Below are 17,991 nucleotides of genomic sequence, written 5' to 3' on the forward strand. Positions count from 1 at the left end.
ATTTATTTGGCCGTGTATTTTTTTTATTGTATCTATTCCCAGAATCAACTTTATCTTGTTCTTTCAAAAAGCTGATCTTTATACAGATTGTGAATTAAAGATAGGAAAACCGAAATGAGTGTTTCAAAGATATATATACATATATTTTTAGTGGGGAGTGGAATAAAGGAGATACAGAAAGTCATACTAGACATCTGTTTTTTCTCTTTAGGAGTCTAGTTCTCCATTGTACTGCCTTGGTAGGTAGGAATAACCATCCCCAGGGACACCTATGCCTGACTTCTTTTCTGAAATATCCTTTCTTACCCATTAGGATGCATTTTGGTATTCAGCTCTGGATATCATATTTCCTCTGTTCATCTTCCTTTTTCTGGTCCTAGATGCTATAAAGAAATTTGCAAATTATGAAGAAAATAGACTAGGAATATCCAAACTGGGAAAGGAAGCTTATATTTTAAAAAACAACGCCAAGTTTTTTGCTTAATTATGAAGGAAAGTTCTTTGCAAATTATACTTTATTTAAAATTGTTTTAGTCTTTAATTGAATTAAAGACCCAGAATGAACATGAGCCAGAGCATTCAAAGAAGAAAGTTTTAACCCCCATAAAGGAGAAGACACTTACTGGGCCAAAATCGCCAAGAGTGTCCCCTGTTCCATCTCACAACCAGTCACCTCCAACAAAAGATGATGCAACAGAAAGTGAAGTGGAAAGTTTACAGTATGATAAGGACACCAAACCAAATCCAAGAGGTAAGGTTTTTTTGTTTGTTTGTTTACAGATCTTTGAGGTATTGCATTTTGCAGCCATCTAAAAAATGACTATGAGAACTTAAATGAGTTTTAAGTAAAAATTATGGGTTTGTTAAGAACCAATAAGGCTGGGCGTGGTGGCTCACGCCTGTGATCCCAGCACTTTGGGAGGCTGAGGCAGGCGGATCACCTGAGATTGGGCATTTGAGACGAGCCTGACCAACATAGAGAAATCCTGTCTCTACTAAAAATGCAAAATTAGCCGGCCATGGTGGCTCCTGCCTGTAATCCCAGCTACTCGGGAGGCTGAGGCAGGAGAATTGCTTGAACCCAGGAGGCAGAGGTTGTGGTGAGCCAAGATCGAGCCATTGCACTCCAGCCTGGGCAACAAGAGTGGAACTCTGTCTCAAAAAAAAAAGAAAAGTAAAGAAAAAAAACCACCAATAATGTGTAGAAATATAAAAAATTTCAATGCAAAGTCATTGCAATCTATCTAACTTCAAAATAGAATTCACTAAATTTAGGTAAGGGATTTTTTATTTTACTTGTACACTGGAAATATCCTATTCAATAGACATTAAATAATATAGTTTTTGCAAATAGATTTTTTAAATGATTAGATTCTTAAATATCTTGAATTTTGGAGAGAACAGTTATTAACTGCCTCTTATAGTAAACTCATAATAACCAATTTTGATCCTAAAGTTAAGGGAAAGTCTGATAATGCATGATTATCTGATTTAATAAAAAATTTCCTTCCATTGCAGTTATAGTTAGTAGTGTAAATAACTAGTAGTGGATTAGGAGTTAGATCTCTTTGCTGTAAGTTACATCTCTGTCATTGAGTAGCTGTGTGACTTAGGCCACTCACCAAGTATCTCTGATCTATAATAGGGTTGGACTAGATAATCTGTCTTTTTAAGTTTCAGCCTTCTGTTATTTTAAATATGCCTAAAATAACCGAAACTACTTTAAAAAGGTGATGTCATTATATCAGTAAGTCTCATATACAGCCCTTCAAATGTTAAGTTATGTGCCTCTTGGAAATAAGTTAGTGCCTACTAGGCTGCAGTCATACATATTTCTCTGTTCTGTACATTTTCTATATGTGTTGAGAGTAAGCTCTTTTTTCACATAATTCTAGAATGGAAATTACAACCTGGGTTATTTTATGTGAGTTACTTTTAAGATACTTATACTTCAATTCATATGTTTATGAGACAAAATAGCCCAATTCCTGCTTAAAGGTAAATGAGATGATAGCCTTAAACTATCTGTACAATTTAAGATAAACTGTTAGCAAGTGTGATCGTTTTGTTTTATTTTATGTTCATTGTAGCCAGTTCTTCTGTACCTGCTTCACTGGCCCAGCCAGTGACTACATCCAATGCTTCAGAAGTAGCTTCAGGACAGAAGATTGCTGTTCCAGCAACATCACATCATTTTTGCTTTTCAATAGACTTAAGGAGTATACATACCTTGGAGATTGGTTTTCCAATCAACTGTATATTAAGGTGTGATTTGATTTTGTTTCAAAGTATTATTTTCTGAAGAGAAAGGACTTTCCTGTGTTTGGGGAATTGCAAAGAGAAATGTCACCAAAGAAGTTATAACATTTGTTAAATCAGTGGACTAAAAGGGGGTAAGGCTATATCCTAATGATTTTGAATTCAAACAAGGGTAGCATTGGTAGAGGAGAGGTAACTGTCTTATCTATTCTGTTATAATAATTGTAGGCATTTATAATAATTTATTCTAAGTAATATAACTATTATATGTATTTTGATATACATAATATGCCATTTAAAGTACAGTGCCTCTTAAACTTCAGAAGTGGTTTTTTTCTGGAAAAAGGTATTACCGGTCAAAATAATGGTAGTGTATTATCTGATTTTTCTGTATAACTGTATTATCATGGGAGCTCATATTCCTAATACCCACATTTCATAGCTATGAATCTGAACACCATACTTAATCAGCTGTAAGTGGAATGTGTCTACATTGTTCTATATTAAGAATTTTATATAATATGTCAAGTAGTTTTACACAATTTGTTTTAATGATGTTACATTTTATAGTCTTTTGTGCCTGAGATATAAATTAAATATAATACAATTATGTGTTTAGTTTGGGGTAGTTAGCATCTCCTCATAAATTTCTTTGGAACAAGCATTAGCATTTACAAAAGTTTAGGAAATAAATTGTTAAATCCATGTAACACTTTTCGTAGAATTCACTTGATACAGACTAATAGTTCTGTCTTTGAATCATTTTAAGGCACTTTAAAATGCTGACCATTTAACTTTTCTGTTTGATAAATTTTCATACAATGCTCTCTATTGGTATGGAACTGTAGTTTGCAACTGTGTCATGGAATTTCTTAGGTAACACTGGTATTTGAAAAGTTTCTCATCTGCATGACTTCCTTTATGTATTTATTTTTCTTTTAATCACTAAATCCTGTAGTGTGGTGGTAAGCATAGGGAGTTGAAACTCTAGGGCATTTAACTTTCTCAGAGATAACTGGATTTAAATGGATATGTAATTATATAGGAATTGGGTGACTACATAGAATTCTTATTGGAAAGCAGTTTTTACTATTAGTGTTTAAATTTTTGTTCTCATATATGAATAACAAGATGCAAGATTAAATTTAAATGAGCATTATAATATCTTTATGTTTGGCTTTAAATACAAAGTAAGTTCAGCAGTAGTCAGGCATTCTTCCATTTAATCTAGCGTGGGTTTGTGATGAAAGGGAGAAAGTGTTGTTATGTCACTCTCTGATTCATCCATAATACATTCAAATTGCTTGCATCCTTGCAAGATTACCATAATTACCAGCTTACCCTGAATGCATCCTTTTGGAGTTGACTAAGGGCTTTTTATCCCATAAAAAATCAGGACACTATTGTATAAAAGAAACTAGGTTTACAAATAAAATTAGGAAACATTTCTTGAATATTATATATGGCAGAAACTGCCTGTGTCCCTGGGAGTGCAGAGATAAAAAAGGTAGGACATGTGCCCTCAAGAAACTTCTTATACAGATGGCAGGTTGGTATTTCTACCACGTTTCTATTAAAAAGTCATGTTTGCTCATAATATTCATATTGCACCTTTTTTCTAAGAAGCAGACTCTATCTCGTCTGTATGCCATAGCATAAGATTTTTTATTCCAGGTACTCATATCCATTCTTTGGAAGTGCGGCTCCTATTATGACGAATCCTCCTGTAGAAGTTCGGAAAAACATGGAAGTTTTTCTTCCCCAATCTTACTGTGCGTTTGATTTTGCAACTATGCCTCATCAGCTGCAAGACACCTTCTTAAGGTAATGCATGCAGTGTATGTATGATATTAATTATTTTAAGTCAATTCTTGAAAATTTGTATTTTATTAAAAAGGAATTCCTGTAGGTTTAAGTCCATAGCAGTTTATGCATTTGAGGATCAAGAAACAAATTTACTAATGATGTGTATGAAATTTGTGCATCTGCTACAGGGTTTTGCATGGTTTATTATAAAGGTTCTTTTTATTTTCCTATCTTATTTACCTGAATTTAGATATTTTAACTTTGTTAAGAGAAACTATATGTAATGAGGGACCTTTGAAAAGTGGTCTTGTCTTTTCCTAATATAATATGGGAAGATAAAAGCTAAGAACTAAATATTTTGTTGATTCACCGAATGGAAAAAATTGCTTTTCTATTCTGAACATATAACTAGAGATGTTAATCTGACTATCTGAAATGGATTCATGAAAAAATCTGAGATCTGCGAAACACCTTTACTTTCTCAGAGTATCACAATTCAAATTTACACATTATTTAGAAAAGAATGAAGGGTAACTTCAATCTAACCATTTGTGGGAATTACAGCGTTTGAAGGTTTTTATTACATAGAAAATGGTACAAAAAATGTAATAGTAGGCCTGGCATGGTGGCTTACACCTGTAATCCCAGCACTTTGGGAGGCCAATGTGAGCAGATTGCTTTGAGCCCAGGAATTTGAGACTAGCCTGGGCAAAATGGCAAAACCCTGTCTCTACAAAAAATACAAAAATTAGCCAGCATGGTGGTACGCACCTGCAGTCCCAGCTACTCAGGGGGCTAAAACGGGAGGATCACTTGAGCCCAGGAGGTTGAGGCTGTTGTGAGTTGTGATTATGCCACTGCACAGCAGTCTGAGTGGCAGAGCAAGACTCTGTCTCAAAAAAAAAAAAGTATTATCATGAATTACTTAAAGATAGGGATACATTATGAAAAATACATTATTAGATAATTCTATTGTTATGAACATTGTAGAATGTATGTACTTAGACAAACTTAGACAGTATAACCTACTGTGCACCTAAGCTAGATGGTATAGCCCATTGCTTCTAGACTGCGAACCTGCACAGCATGTGACTGTACTGAGTACTGTAGGCAGTTGGATAAAGGTAAGTATTTGTGTATCTAAACAGAAAAGATACAGTAAAATATGATATAATTTTATGGGACCACCATTGTATACGAGGCTCATCATTGATGAAAACATCATTTCATACTTGCTGCCTGTGAAATTTAGTGTTCAGTCTAACAATTGTGTTAGATGACATTCCAGGTAACAAAAACATCTTTGACTCCATTAAGGGAATTCAAAGAATTTAGTTCAGAAAAGACTTTAGGTCAGAGTTGATAGGTATGAACACATGTTTCTCTCTTCCTTAGGATTCCATTACTGGTTGAACTATGGCACAAGGATAAAATGAGTAAAGATTTACTTCTGGGAATTGCGAGAATCCAGCTTTCTAATGTCTTGTCTTCAGAAAAAACTCGTTTTTTAGGTTCTAATGGTGAACAGTGTTGGCGTCAAACTTACAGTGAAAGTGTGCCTGTTATAGCAGCACAAGGGTAATGCATTTCACAGAATTGGTCTTTGCTTTTTCTTTATAATTCATTGAATGATTTTGATTAGCCAGCTACCACTTCACCCTTTCATAACCTCTTTTTCCTGATCCACCACTTCACCCTTTCGTAACCTCTTTTTTCTGGTCTTCTCTGACCTGTGGCAGTTATACCCCACTTTGCCCTTTCGCTTTCTGATACGCATTTCACCTCACAGAAGTCAAGAGTCTGTGCTACCACAGTATTGTAATAGTCAGATGGCTAATTATTTTCCTTCCCCTCTCTAGCTTTAGAATTTTAAATGTAAGACCTATTTTTTTTTTTATTTTGTGATTTGAGATTAAACTTTATCATGTGTTTTATATTATTTTGCATTGGGAATGGCTGAGACTGTTTTCCCACTTAAAATATTTTACTCCTACCCCAAATCAAAAGTCTGAGGACATTATAGATATTTGGCAGTCAGAGGCAGTTTTTAAAATAATTATTGGTTTTTTGCCCTGAACTTCATTGCCACAAAGAAAACTTGAGTTTTTTTAAATGTATTTTAAAATACAGTAAAATACTTGTTGAATTATCTTTTTAAAATTTAAAATAAAAGTTTAAAATTTAATTTAACAATTATATATCATAGCCCTTTATGTTCAAGATAAGACTAAAAAAAAGATAGAAATAAGGCCCAGTAAAATTTTAGATCTGAAAGTATTAGCTGAAAGTCTTGTCCTTTTTGTTTCGACTCTATTACTGAAGAATCTTCCTTAAAATTAGTTTTTTTCTGTCATCATAAGAAGATAATAAAATCATTAACAATGAAAGCTATTTTAATGCTGCCTGTTTGTTATGAATATTTACTTTTATTGCCCTACTTTGTAGACAGAAGTTTTAGGAGCTTTACTTAAGTGAGAACCTTAGATACTCTCAGGAGTTTCTGTCAGATATAGTCATGTTTCATTTAACCTTATTCACTTCTTCTGAAATCTGAGATTACAAGAGGAAAATGTAAAAGTTGGTTAATTAAGATTTCTAATTGTGTGAGAACCATTCGTTCAAGTTTTGTTTGACCAGAGTATATTTGATTTAGACAAAATCATGGTTTTGTATTGCTAATATTTTATTTTCTTCTAATATTTTCTCTTGTTTTCATTTGGCTAATGGCAAATGCCGCATGCAGTTCTATGATGCAAAGAGGTGCTCATTATGATAATACTAACATATAATTATCCTAGAAGCATTGCTTATGTGCCAGTTATGCCTAGAGGCATTGCTTATATCTAGTAAAATATTTATGAGTGTGTACATCCCAGGAAAAGTAGAAAAAAGAATTCAGAATAACCAATATAATCAAGAGTAGGGGAATTGTTAAGTATATTTTACTACATAAATTCATTTGTGTATTTTACAGGCAATAAAAAAATCACATTTTTAAATTAATATTATGATGTGAGAAAATGCCCCTGATGTAAATAGGAAAACAAGACAAAACTATATGAAGTCAACATGGATGTGTGCATGTATATCTATATGTAAATAAAACAGGAAGGAAATAAACTACATATTAGCAATAATTACCTGTGGGCAGTAAGATTTTAAATTTCATCTTTATACCTTTTACAGGTCTTAAAGGGGTCATTTTGTAGTAAACGTATGCATGTATTTAGCAGGGTGTTTGTGATGATCAGTTTATATATGTGGAAGGTGTTGAAGCCTACAGAAGCTACTGCAGTTTCAAAAACAATAGAGTTAGGTGCAGAAAATATTGCTTACTCCCCATTGCTAAAGCACTGTGGAAATAAAAGGAAAAATAATATAAAAGTATTTCTGTGAATTTTAAGGTATTTCTTATTTTATTTGTAGATCAAATAACAGGATAGCAGATCTTTCTTACACAGTGACTCTAGAAGATTACGGACTAGTAAAAATGCGTGAGATTTTTGTCTCTGATTCATCTCAGGTAAATATAATTGAATGTTATCAAATTATTTTTTAAAAGGAATCTAATGTGCGTATGTGTGTGAGTGTTTAAATGTACTTTTTGGTTCATCTCTTAGGGTGTGTCTGCCATACAACAAAAGCCATCTTCTCTTCCTCCAGCACCTTGTCCTTCAGAGATCCAGACAGAGCCTCGTGAAACCTTAGAATACAAAGCAGCACTTGAACTAGAAATGTGGAAGGAGATGCAAGAAGATATATTTGAAAATCAGGTTACTTTTTAAATGTTACTTTAAAAATTCTGTTTTGTCTACTTTGTATATTTTTCCTTCTCCATAGCAAGGTTCAGTCTCTATAAGTTCTGTAGGTACTTTATCTAATTTCTTTGAATGTCAACAATGCCTTAAAAAAAAAATTGAGAATCAAAAAATACCTGAAATGTGGCAACTTGGCAGAAGCCACTCAGAATTCTGTCAACTTTCTTCATGATTATTGGGTAAAATTAGGAAGTTACTCTTTAAATTTCATGTCCTCATTTGGCATACGCTCCTGGAACTTGCATCATTAGTCTCCAAACAAGAGTTAGAAAGCACAACTCACTGTTAACTTTATACTTTCCTGAAGTGAACTCAAACGGATATTATTTGCCTCAGGCATCCTTTTTTTTTTTTTTTTTTAAGAATGAAAAAGAATGCGTGAAAAAATCATATTAGTGATTAGCATCGATTCTTTGACAACTGATTCATTTATTTGACATATTTGGGGTTTTTTGGTGACTTTATTTTTCTTTCTTTTGTAGCTGAAGCAGAAAGAACTGGCTCATATGCAAGCTCTTGCAGAGGAATGGAAGAAAAGGGACCGAGAAAGAGAATCACTAGTAAAGAAAAAGGTAGTAACTTGTGTAAAAATGAGGAAGAAAAGGAAGAATATTAATGATAGTATCTTATATTTGCATTAAAGATAGTCTCTGGAAGGAATAACTAATTATAGTGGTGATATGTTGGCATGGAAGAAGTGGATGGTGGCTCTGGATAGAAGGGAGGCGTTTCACTGTAAAGTATTTTGTGCTTTTGGGATATGCAAATGTATTACCTATTCAAAAAATATATAAATATAGGCCAGGTATGGTGGCTCACACCTGTAATCCCAGCACTTTGGGAGGCTGAGGGAGGATTGCTTGAGGCCATGAGGTTGAGACCAGCCTGGACAACATAGTGAGACCCCCATCTCTTAAAAAAAAGTGTGTGTGTGTATGAATATACAAAAATGAATAGAGAAAACCCTGCTGATGTATAAAAAAGAAAAGATAGCACATTTCAATATATATATAACTACATATTATAATCTGTAAGTTAGTAAGATGTCTCAAATGTTTAAGCTATTTTTAAGAATTATGAAATAAATCACATTTTTAAAAATGATAACATGAGACCATCTGATTTTATTCCTGAAGCAAGAGCTTAATATTTGTCCATTTACACTCAAGTTATTAAATAAAACAACCCTAACAGTTAGACTTTCTTCAAATATTCTATTAATAATTTTAGGACGTTAGAAATACTCTTAGTGGTTAGTCAGTATTCAGCTTCAGATTTGAGGGGATGGCTCTACAGGTCTCCAGTGCTCCTTCTCTCTGTAACCCCCTCCTCTCATCAACTCTAGTTGCCTCAGCCTCTCTAGTCTCCATTCCATTTTCTCAGCTCAGCAAGATTGCTAGTGTCTGTTTGGGTTCCCCTTGCTTGAGCTACAGTCTTCAGGCAGTAAGCTAGATATATTGTAGGGGTTGCCTCATTTATTTCCCACCTTTTACGGATCATCATCCTGTGCTGCCAGTTGCCCAATGGCTGAAAACAGTTGTTTCATAAATGTTGTTTAATTTGTGTTTATACTCACTCATAGGTGGAAACTGAACAATGACATCACTTGGACTCGGGAAGGGGAACATCACACACCGGGGCCTATCATGGGGAGGGGTGGGGGGAGGGATTGCATTGGGAGTTATACCTGATATAAATGACGAATTGATGGGTGCTGACGAGTTGATGGGTGCAGCACACCAACATGGCACAAGTATACATATGTAACAAACCTGCACGTTATGCACATGTACCCTAGAACTTAAAGTATAATAAAAAAAAAATTTGTGTTTATAGAGGAGGGCCATTTGTCTTTTATGGGTGGAAACAGAAGTACACAGGCCTTTGATTTTAAAATAACCATATCAGCCTTTTCTAACTTAATTCTCACCATTAAAAACTTGAATAACCAGTGAACTTTTTAAAAAGCTGAAAGACAAAATAAGAGTACATCAAAGTCTCTATTCTTTAGAAAAGTTCAGATAATCAATATTACAATAATTTGAAGCCCTGACATACATTTTAACATTATACTAGTTATCTTGTTATTTAAGAGTGAGTTTTATATTAAGTAGTATTTATAGACCTCACCTATTAGATATTCATTGAATCTGGGGGAGCTGGAAAATATCATTTTAATTTTTAAACTTTTTAGCCTAGCCTTTTAGACAAGATGAGTTTATCCTTGAACCATTTTTCTTCATTGCTGTTAAAGAGTATTTTAGTATTGAGGTCTGCAAAATTCAAATCAGGAAATATTTGAAAAGTTAATAAAATTACTAGAACCGTGACAAAATTCAATTTGTGCCATAATTAAACTTTCTGTGAAAACTCACCAAGTAATTTTGGTTTATTGTCATTTTGGTAATAATGATCTTTTCAGCTGAAATTTGTAATTGGTTTCCATTTATACAGCTTCTACTCTTTCAGCCTGAAATGATGAGTTCCTGGCTAGTTAATAACTCCAGTCAGAAAACAATGTGATGCCTACCTAATAAGTGATTGTGCTGTTTACTCAAATTAATCATATAGTAAAGGTAGATTTGAGATTGAGATTTGCCATTTTCTTTCAACCTAAGTGCATTTTTGAGACCAAATACTTTAATTCATTTGTCTTAAAGTATCCTGTCTTGCATGGGATCAGTTTTTCTTTTAAATTTTTTCAACCACTGCAAAATCAAGTCAGTAGTGAGAAAAAAAAAAAAAGTTGCTTTTCAGTATGATCAATTATTTTAAAGCTAAATACTCAGACTCTCACTATAGTATTTTTTAAATGTCAATTTTATGTGAGCCTTTTCTGTTTTTGTTTTATTTACCTAATTTTTTTTTTTAAAAAAAACGATGTATAACTTCTTTCATACTTTGAAATTTTACCTGAAGGAGTAAATCTATACGTGGTTCATGTTCTGCCCTCTGGAGCAACTGAGATATACTCTGTCTTACATATGACTGTCCATCAGATAGCTGAAGATAGTCATTACCCACATAGAAGGAAGACCTCAGTTCTTCATAAGGGAGCATGAGGAAGTGTTCTGTAGATAAGATCATGCTTTCACTTTGGTGAAGATTGGTGAATATTGCCAGGTAGACTCAAAAGGTATTCCAGACACAGCCCCTATAGCAAAAGGCAAAGAAGTTTGAAATAGACTCTGCGTTAAGAAAATTATAAGTAGTTTGATGTTGGAAGAGGGGAAGAGGGGAAGAGGGGAAGAGGGGAAGAAAGAGTGTGCCTCAAGAAATAAGAGAAGTTGATGCCCTGGAGAATAAATGATCTCATAATCCATTATGTAGAGTGTAGACTAGATACTGTAGGGTTTTTTTAACCAGGCCTTCCTGAGAGAATGAAGCCCTTAATACCCTAAGGGATCCATTATTGGTAATAAATTCACTTTATCCTATGCATCTAAAATGGTAGTTATGTACCATTTTAGGAGAGGATGGAGAAAATAATTAAATCATTTTCTGTGTTTTGTGGTTCAGATGATAAACCCTAGTTGAGAAAGGTAGAAATATCAGAATTTTTTAAAATGGAGATTTTTATATAAAATAAGATAATTAGGTTTTCATTCTGTAACAATAATTCTGATGGAAGTATAGTGGATAGAATAGAGGAATGTGAAACTAACGTCCAGGAGACCAGGAAAGCAGTATGTCTTAAAGAAAACGAAAGCCAAAAACTTACAGTAGCGAAAGGTTATGGAGAAAAGGTGGGTGTTGTAGAGATGATTTTAAGGAGGTTTAGGACCTCAAGTGCTAAGACGTCCTCGTGGCTGCTCACAATCCTACTGCTTTCCCTAGTCAATTCATTTTCTCAGTCACCAAAACAGTTTTTGTCTTAACAGACAATCCTTCCTCATCCTTACTCAGTTTATCTGTGTCTTTGAAACACTTCCTCTACTTGGCTTCTTTGACTATACTTTTTTTTTGGGCTATACTTTACTACTGTTGTATTCCGCTGTGTTCACTGGTCTCTCTTTCCTAATTTTCATGCTAGATTCTCCTCATGTTGGCTTTATTGGCTTGTCCCAGAGCCCTGTCCTCAAATACCATCTTTTCTTCTCTCAGCATGCTCACTCCTTTGATGATTTCATTCACTCTCTTGGCATGATATACACCAAGACACCCACCACACACACCCCCCTATCCCCTTACTTCTTCCCTGGACTCTGCACTTGGCTATTTAGTTGCTTACACTACATACGCGTTTCAAATTTAACAGTCTTTTGTTTTCATCCTCTGTAAATTTAGATTAAGTCTAATATATTAGAGGATGTGGAAATCATAATATATGAATAACAGTTAAAATTTGTGTTTGTCTTGGAGAAGAAAAAAGACCAGGAGGAGGAAATATGGCCATCACCACTCTCAAATTCATAAAAACACATTTTTTCTTTGAATTGGAGGATGTAAGTTGTGACTTTCCTATTCTCAGGTCCTGTGTTTCAGTGAAATGATACATATTTTTGAATTTGTGTGTGTTTTAAGTTTGGGAGAAGGTAGGTAACTTTTTTTTTTTAATACTATATTTTAGGTGGCTGAATATACTATTCTAGAAGGAAAACTTCAAAAAACTCTAATTGACTTGGAGAAGAGAGAACAGCAGCTTGCTAGTGCGGAATCAGAGGTATTTCATTCATCTATCATATTTTTTTTTTTTTCAGCATAGAGGGATTTCTTGCAAAGTAGAAATACTATTTTGAAAGTTAGGTGCAAAATAGTCCCAAGAGAGAAGGGATTCAGGATGGGCTGCTTATAAGAATGAGACAGCAAAGACTGGAACTAGAGGGATTCCATTTATGGGAGTCTTACATAATTATTTAGAAAGAGGTGGAAAGTGGTGTTATTAGTAAGCATGTCATCTATCATATATCTTTATTTCACAGTCTATATATGAAATTCTTACTGTTTATTACTTTGTGCTCTATATATTTCATGAAAATTGTCTTTTAGACATGCAGAAAACTGCTGTTCAAACTGTTGTTCAGCATATCTTACATATTAGAATAGGTAGAAAAGTATGTCAGAGTGTTTAAACTTAATAGTGTAGATATGTTCCTAATATGAAGGCTCTATTCTGTGTGATTAGGCAAGAATCAGACGTTTCTAAAAGAGAAACTTGGGCAAATTTGCTTACACAATTAAAAAGGTTTTATTCAAATGGAAATGTTAAGTGGTTAGGGTTTTGAAGTGAATTTATACAAATTGTTTATGGATTTTTATATGTGTGTATAATAGTATTAAACAGTGATTGAAAATTTATAATGGTACACTTGAACATTAACTCTCTAACTGAAAAATATGTGAAAATAAATTTGTCAATATCCTGAACATTTGAGTGTATAGAAAGATATTGGAATGTTGAATAGTATAATACAGCTAGTAATAAACCAACCTCTTAAAGATGCCTTTGTTTTAAGCTTCAAAGAGAAAAAAAGGAACTGCAATCAGAACGTCAACGGAACCTGCAAGAACTGCAGGACTCTATCCGTAGGGCCAAAGAGGACTGTATTCACCAAGTAGAACTAGAAAGGTTAAAAATCAAACAACTTGAAGAGGATAAACACCGCCTTCAGCAACAGGTTGGATAACGTACTTGTCATCTTTTTATACTTAGTTTATTTGCATTCTAGTAATAAGAGAAATATTTCACTACTAAAAAGTGGTAAAATTCACAGTACTTTAGACTATTAATCATATTTATTGCACTGAGATTCAAATATACTTTAAGTTGGATCTTCTAACTGTTTTGTGTGAAATTGTGCATATTTCAGGTCATTTCCAACTTAAATCTTTTTCTGATAAGTCTTCTTTAAGCAAACAGATATTCTTCATGTAGCACTAAACCAAATTCATTTAAGGACCAAATTTAGTTAAGATCCAAATTTCATGAGAGAATTGTCAGTGTTCCTATTTCCTCCCCTCATACTCAGTAAAGCTGATTGATTTGATCAACACTGTTGTCCTTGTTTTTGTATTTTCTCAACTTCCACATCACCACTCTCCTTGTTTTTCTCTATCTTTCTGGCCACCCTCAGGCTCTTTTGCAGGCTTGTCTTCCTTTAACCATTACATATTGGACTTCCTCCAAGCTCAGGACTTACTTTCTGCAAAAATAATCTTATTCATGATTTCATGCCCATGATTTCAGAGACAATCTGTACATCCGGGGACTTTCACATCCAGGGTCATATCCAAGACCTTACCTTTGCCCTCTAGACCCATATATCTGATTGCATTTTTGTCATCTCTATTCAGATGTCTTAAAGGCATTTAAAACCCATTGTGGCCCTTGTCTCCATACTTGACCTTCTACCTGTAAATGTTCTTTGTTTCAGTGATGGGCCCCTCTAATCTACTCCTCATGTTGTAGCCAGAAAGATATTTTTGAAATTTGGGAATCTTGATACTCTCCTCTTTAAAATTTTTCAGCATTGTCTCGTTGCTCATAGGACAAAGATGAGAATCATTGCCTTGTCCTGCAGCCCTCTGCATAGATCAGAGCCTGTCTCTCTGACTTCATCCCACACTCTTGTGCCTGTGCTGTGTACTCTCTGGCCATGCTTGTCTTCCATCAGTTTCTCAGGCATGCCATGCTCACTTCACCCACAGGATCTTCATGTTTGCTGCATTATCTGGGCCTGATGTACTCTGTTCCTCTTTCGGTTTTAAGCTAAAGCATCACCTACTCCTAGAAATCTTCCCTATTTCATGCTCCCCGAGTCTAGGTCAGGTTTTTATTTTATGGTCTCATAGGACATTATTCTCCTATTCTTTTTCTTTATGATATGTCATATCAGTTTGTTTTTATTTTCATTAGCATGATAATTTAATCAGTATCAGATTGTTTGCTCCATAAAAACTGTTCTGGTTTATAGCTGTATCCCAGGAGTCCAGGCCAGTTGTCAACACATAAAAGGGGCTCAATAAATATTTGCTAAAAAAAAGGAATCAAGCTGTTAAAAATTAAGCTTATCTTTCTTGAAAAATTCCAGTGTAGATTAGATATGTATGATGAATGCCTCCCAAGTCTTCAGTAAATTTTCTCATGAACAGTTTCCACAGCAGCACAGGGCCATTATTTAGGTGGTTGTAAAAATATGAATTTGATTGTTACCAAGTAGGGTAGATTCGTTTAAAATACAAAAGATAAAGTTGTAAAAGTGAGCACTTGTGGGATTCACCAGTAATGCTTCTCTTCTTCCACTTAGCAGGAGGATTCAACCATCTAGAACAAAGGCTCTTAACATGTATTAGAGTCACCAGGAGAGCTCTTGAGAAATACGCATGTTTGTACCTTGTCTAAGACTGGTATAAGCAAGGCACGGTGGTTCACACTTGTAATCTCAAACTTTCAGAGGCCAAGGTGGGAGGATTGCTTGAGCCCAGGAGTTCAAGACCAGCCTGGGCAACATGGCAAAACTGCACCTCTGCAACACATATAAAAATTAGCCAAGCATGGTGGTGCACACCTGTGGTTCCAGTACTCAGGAGTCTGAGGTGGAAGCATCCCTGGAGCCCAGGAGGTCAAGGCTCCAGTGAGCCGTAATCACAACATTGCACTCCAGCCTGAGCAACAGAATGAGACACTTTCTCAAAAAAAAGAAAAAAGACTTGCAGATAGTGTTGTATATTGTGTAGTTTACTTCTTTGTAGGAATAACTAACTTTGGTGGGAAGAACTGGTATTTTGGAAAAATTACCCAGAGCACACTTCTATTCTTGAACTACTGTTCTAAAACCTGGGGGAAAAAAGGGGAGGTAAGAAGGACAGGAGAAGTTACCAAGATGCCCAGATTGCTAAGTCCATGACTGTAGACGTATCACATTTTAGGTATGGAAAAGCTCTTTGGGCCCTTACCTTGACCATGTTATGTGTATTATACACACAATTCTAACTAGACTGGCAGAAGGGACAGTTAAATACACTGTCAGTGAGAGCTGATGAAGATAAAGTATCTGTACTCAAATAGATTATAGCAGGCACCGGAACTCAAATCACTATATTTGTGGATCACTTAGCAAAGGAAAAAGAGCCCAACATGCCTTGATAGCTTACTGCTTTATAACCCTATTATAACAAGAATTGTTTATGATAATGTTCTGGAATTGTGAAGAAACTACCAAATTTAATGGTTTCTTAGCTTTTGTTTAAAACAGAAAAGTGAGAGACTTTAGAAAGGTTTCTATTCAACTTTGGATGTTAAAAAATAGGTAAACTTCTGTCATATGGAAAATTCTCATGTATGGAACACCACATTACCTAAAGATGCTAGATAAATCCTAATTATTACTGATGATTTCCATTTTTGCCACATATTTTCTTAGTATTAATATTTCAGATTTAGGTAAGTCCTACGCCTTAGGGAAGAGATAATTGGTTTATCTAATGATGGATAGTCATAGCAGTACATGTTTTTGGAAAACATCTTCAGCAGTCTTTGTTCGCATTTCAAAAAAATCTCATTCAAGAACATCTTCATACCTTTTTTTAGAAAAAATTTGAAACTGTTCTAAGAGAAATTTGAATGTTCAGTCCAGGCTGACTGTCGTGTCATTTTGTTTTTCAGGAAGTATTGACTGCTTTAATGAAAGCATTATTCAAGGGGATAAAAAAGTCTAAAGTCACTTTTTGCCCCTGCTACTGACTTAGCTCACTAGGTCTTTGACACTACCTCAATTATTTAGCTTCTTTGACTTTCAGTTTTTTTTTTCTTAACCTATTAGTATGAAGGAATTGAACCAAATAATCTTTAAATTACCTTAACTTGTAATAGTATCTGAATTTGTAAAATTCATACAGTACCAAACTATAGAAACAAGAAATGCTACATTAAAATTGAGCTTATTTTTATTTACATGGATACTTATCTGGCATATCTGTAATGCTCAGTCTTTTTTTGGCAGGGGGTCAGGATTATTCATTTTTTTCACATTTTATTTTCATTACATTGGGCCAGGCAGAGTCATGCACCAGAGTATTGATGATTATGTTGTTCTTTTGCTTTCAAACAGAATTGGGATCCAGGTTGTAACTGTCTCTAAATTCAAGATCTGGAGCACAATCAGAAGAGGTTGACCACTGCTGCTAGGGGCTAGGGGTCTCTGGGAAAAAGGAGTCAGTGTGGAGCTGACAATGGAGGCCTTATGTTCCAGGGCTCCATTGGGGTACCCGAGGATCTTCCATGTGGCTCAGAGGAGCTCCTCAAAACACAGGCCTGGAGTTAGAACTTAGGAATTGGAAGGACGACCAAATTTGTAAAGACAGAACCTGAAAAGATGTCGTCCTTCCATCTGTATCCCAGAATCCTGTGTAGGCCTTCTCCTTAAGTAGAGGGCCGGGGTTGGGTTGTTGGCATCAGAGTAGTCCGGTAAAAGTCTGGAAACTTGTCACCATCTCTTCTTTATGCTCCTGTGCTTTGGACACTGGGCAGTTGCTTTAGACTATTCCTGATTGTTCGTCCTCAACTCTTCAAATTCAAGAAATTTCCATTCTTTTATAAACTGAATCTCCCGGTCACTCCTTGATTTACTTAACTGTGCTGATGGTTTTTCTGGTTTCTTTTTCCTTCTTTGTTTTCTGAGGATTTCTAGTAATTTTAGCCTGAAATCTTTTTCTCTGTTTTTATTCCTGAGTCTTCTCCTGAGATTCTTTTCCACTGTAGCTGTAGGGCCTAATCCTGGGTTGGCAGAGAACTTGCACTTACTCTGCTCTAATGGAATCCAGGAGAGACAGAGTTGCCTTAGTGTTGAAATGTGTTAGCTCATCTCTGCTTCTGTTGGTCTCTTGCTGAATTTTTTCTTACGTGCGACATCTTAAGAAAAGTGTAAAAAAAGTATATTTCTGAAGGTAACTTTTAAATTTGACGTTTGAGCTTTACCAAAAACATTTTCATGATACTATTTGATAAGAAATTTCATATTCTTCAAAAGTTTTGTATAATCAGTTGATTTACTGAATTTTAATTACTAAGGATCTTTATTTTCCTCATTATGCCCTAGCAGTTTTCCAGATTTTCTACTATGAGCATGCTTTAGAATAAAAAAAAAAGACTCTGTTGAATTGAATTCTG

General features: G+C 34.7%; 1 protein-coding gene across 3 annotated transcripts in view; it reads left to right on the forward strand.

Moving 5' to 3' along the window:
* Positions 1-17,991, forward strand: part of CEP120 (centrosomal protein 120) — a 76,585-nt gene that overhangs the window by 30,808 nt on the left and 27,786 nt on the right. For all 3 annotated transcript variants that reach the window (XR_001882899.1, XM_017859746.1, XM_017859747.1), the window contains exons 8-16: positions 535-751; positions 2,091-2,265; positions 3,934-4,083; positions 5,461-5,643; positions 7,492-7,588; positions 7,686-7,838; positions 8,366-8,455; positions 12,454-12,546; positions 13,340-13,501. Coding sequence is in view for 2 of the 3 variants with exons in the window: in XM_017859746.1 (XP_017715235.1) it covers positions 535-751; positions 2,091-2,265; positions 3,934-4,083; positions 5,461-5,643; positions 7,492-7,588; positions 7,686-7,838; positions 8,366-8,455; positions 12,454-12,546; positions 13,340-13,501 (1,320 nt within the window). In the remaining variant the exon portion in view is untranslated. The remainder of the gene's footprint in view (positions 1-534; positions 752-2,090; positions 2,266-3,933; positions 4,084-5,460; positions 5,644-7,491; positions 7,589-7,685; positions 7,839-8,365; positions 8,456-12,453; positions 12,547-13,339; positions 13,502-17,991) is intronic.

Source organism: Rhinopithecus bieti, unplaced genomic scaffold (assembly GCF_001698545.2).
Source record: "Rhinopithecus bieti isolate Rb0 unplaced genomic scaffold, ASM169854v2 scaffold_48739, whole genome shotgun sequence".
NCBI lineage: Eukaryota > Metazoa > Chordata > Mammalia > Primates > Cercopithecidae > Rhinopithecus > Rhinopithecus bieti.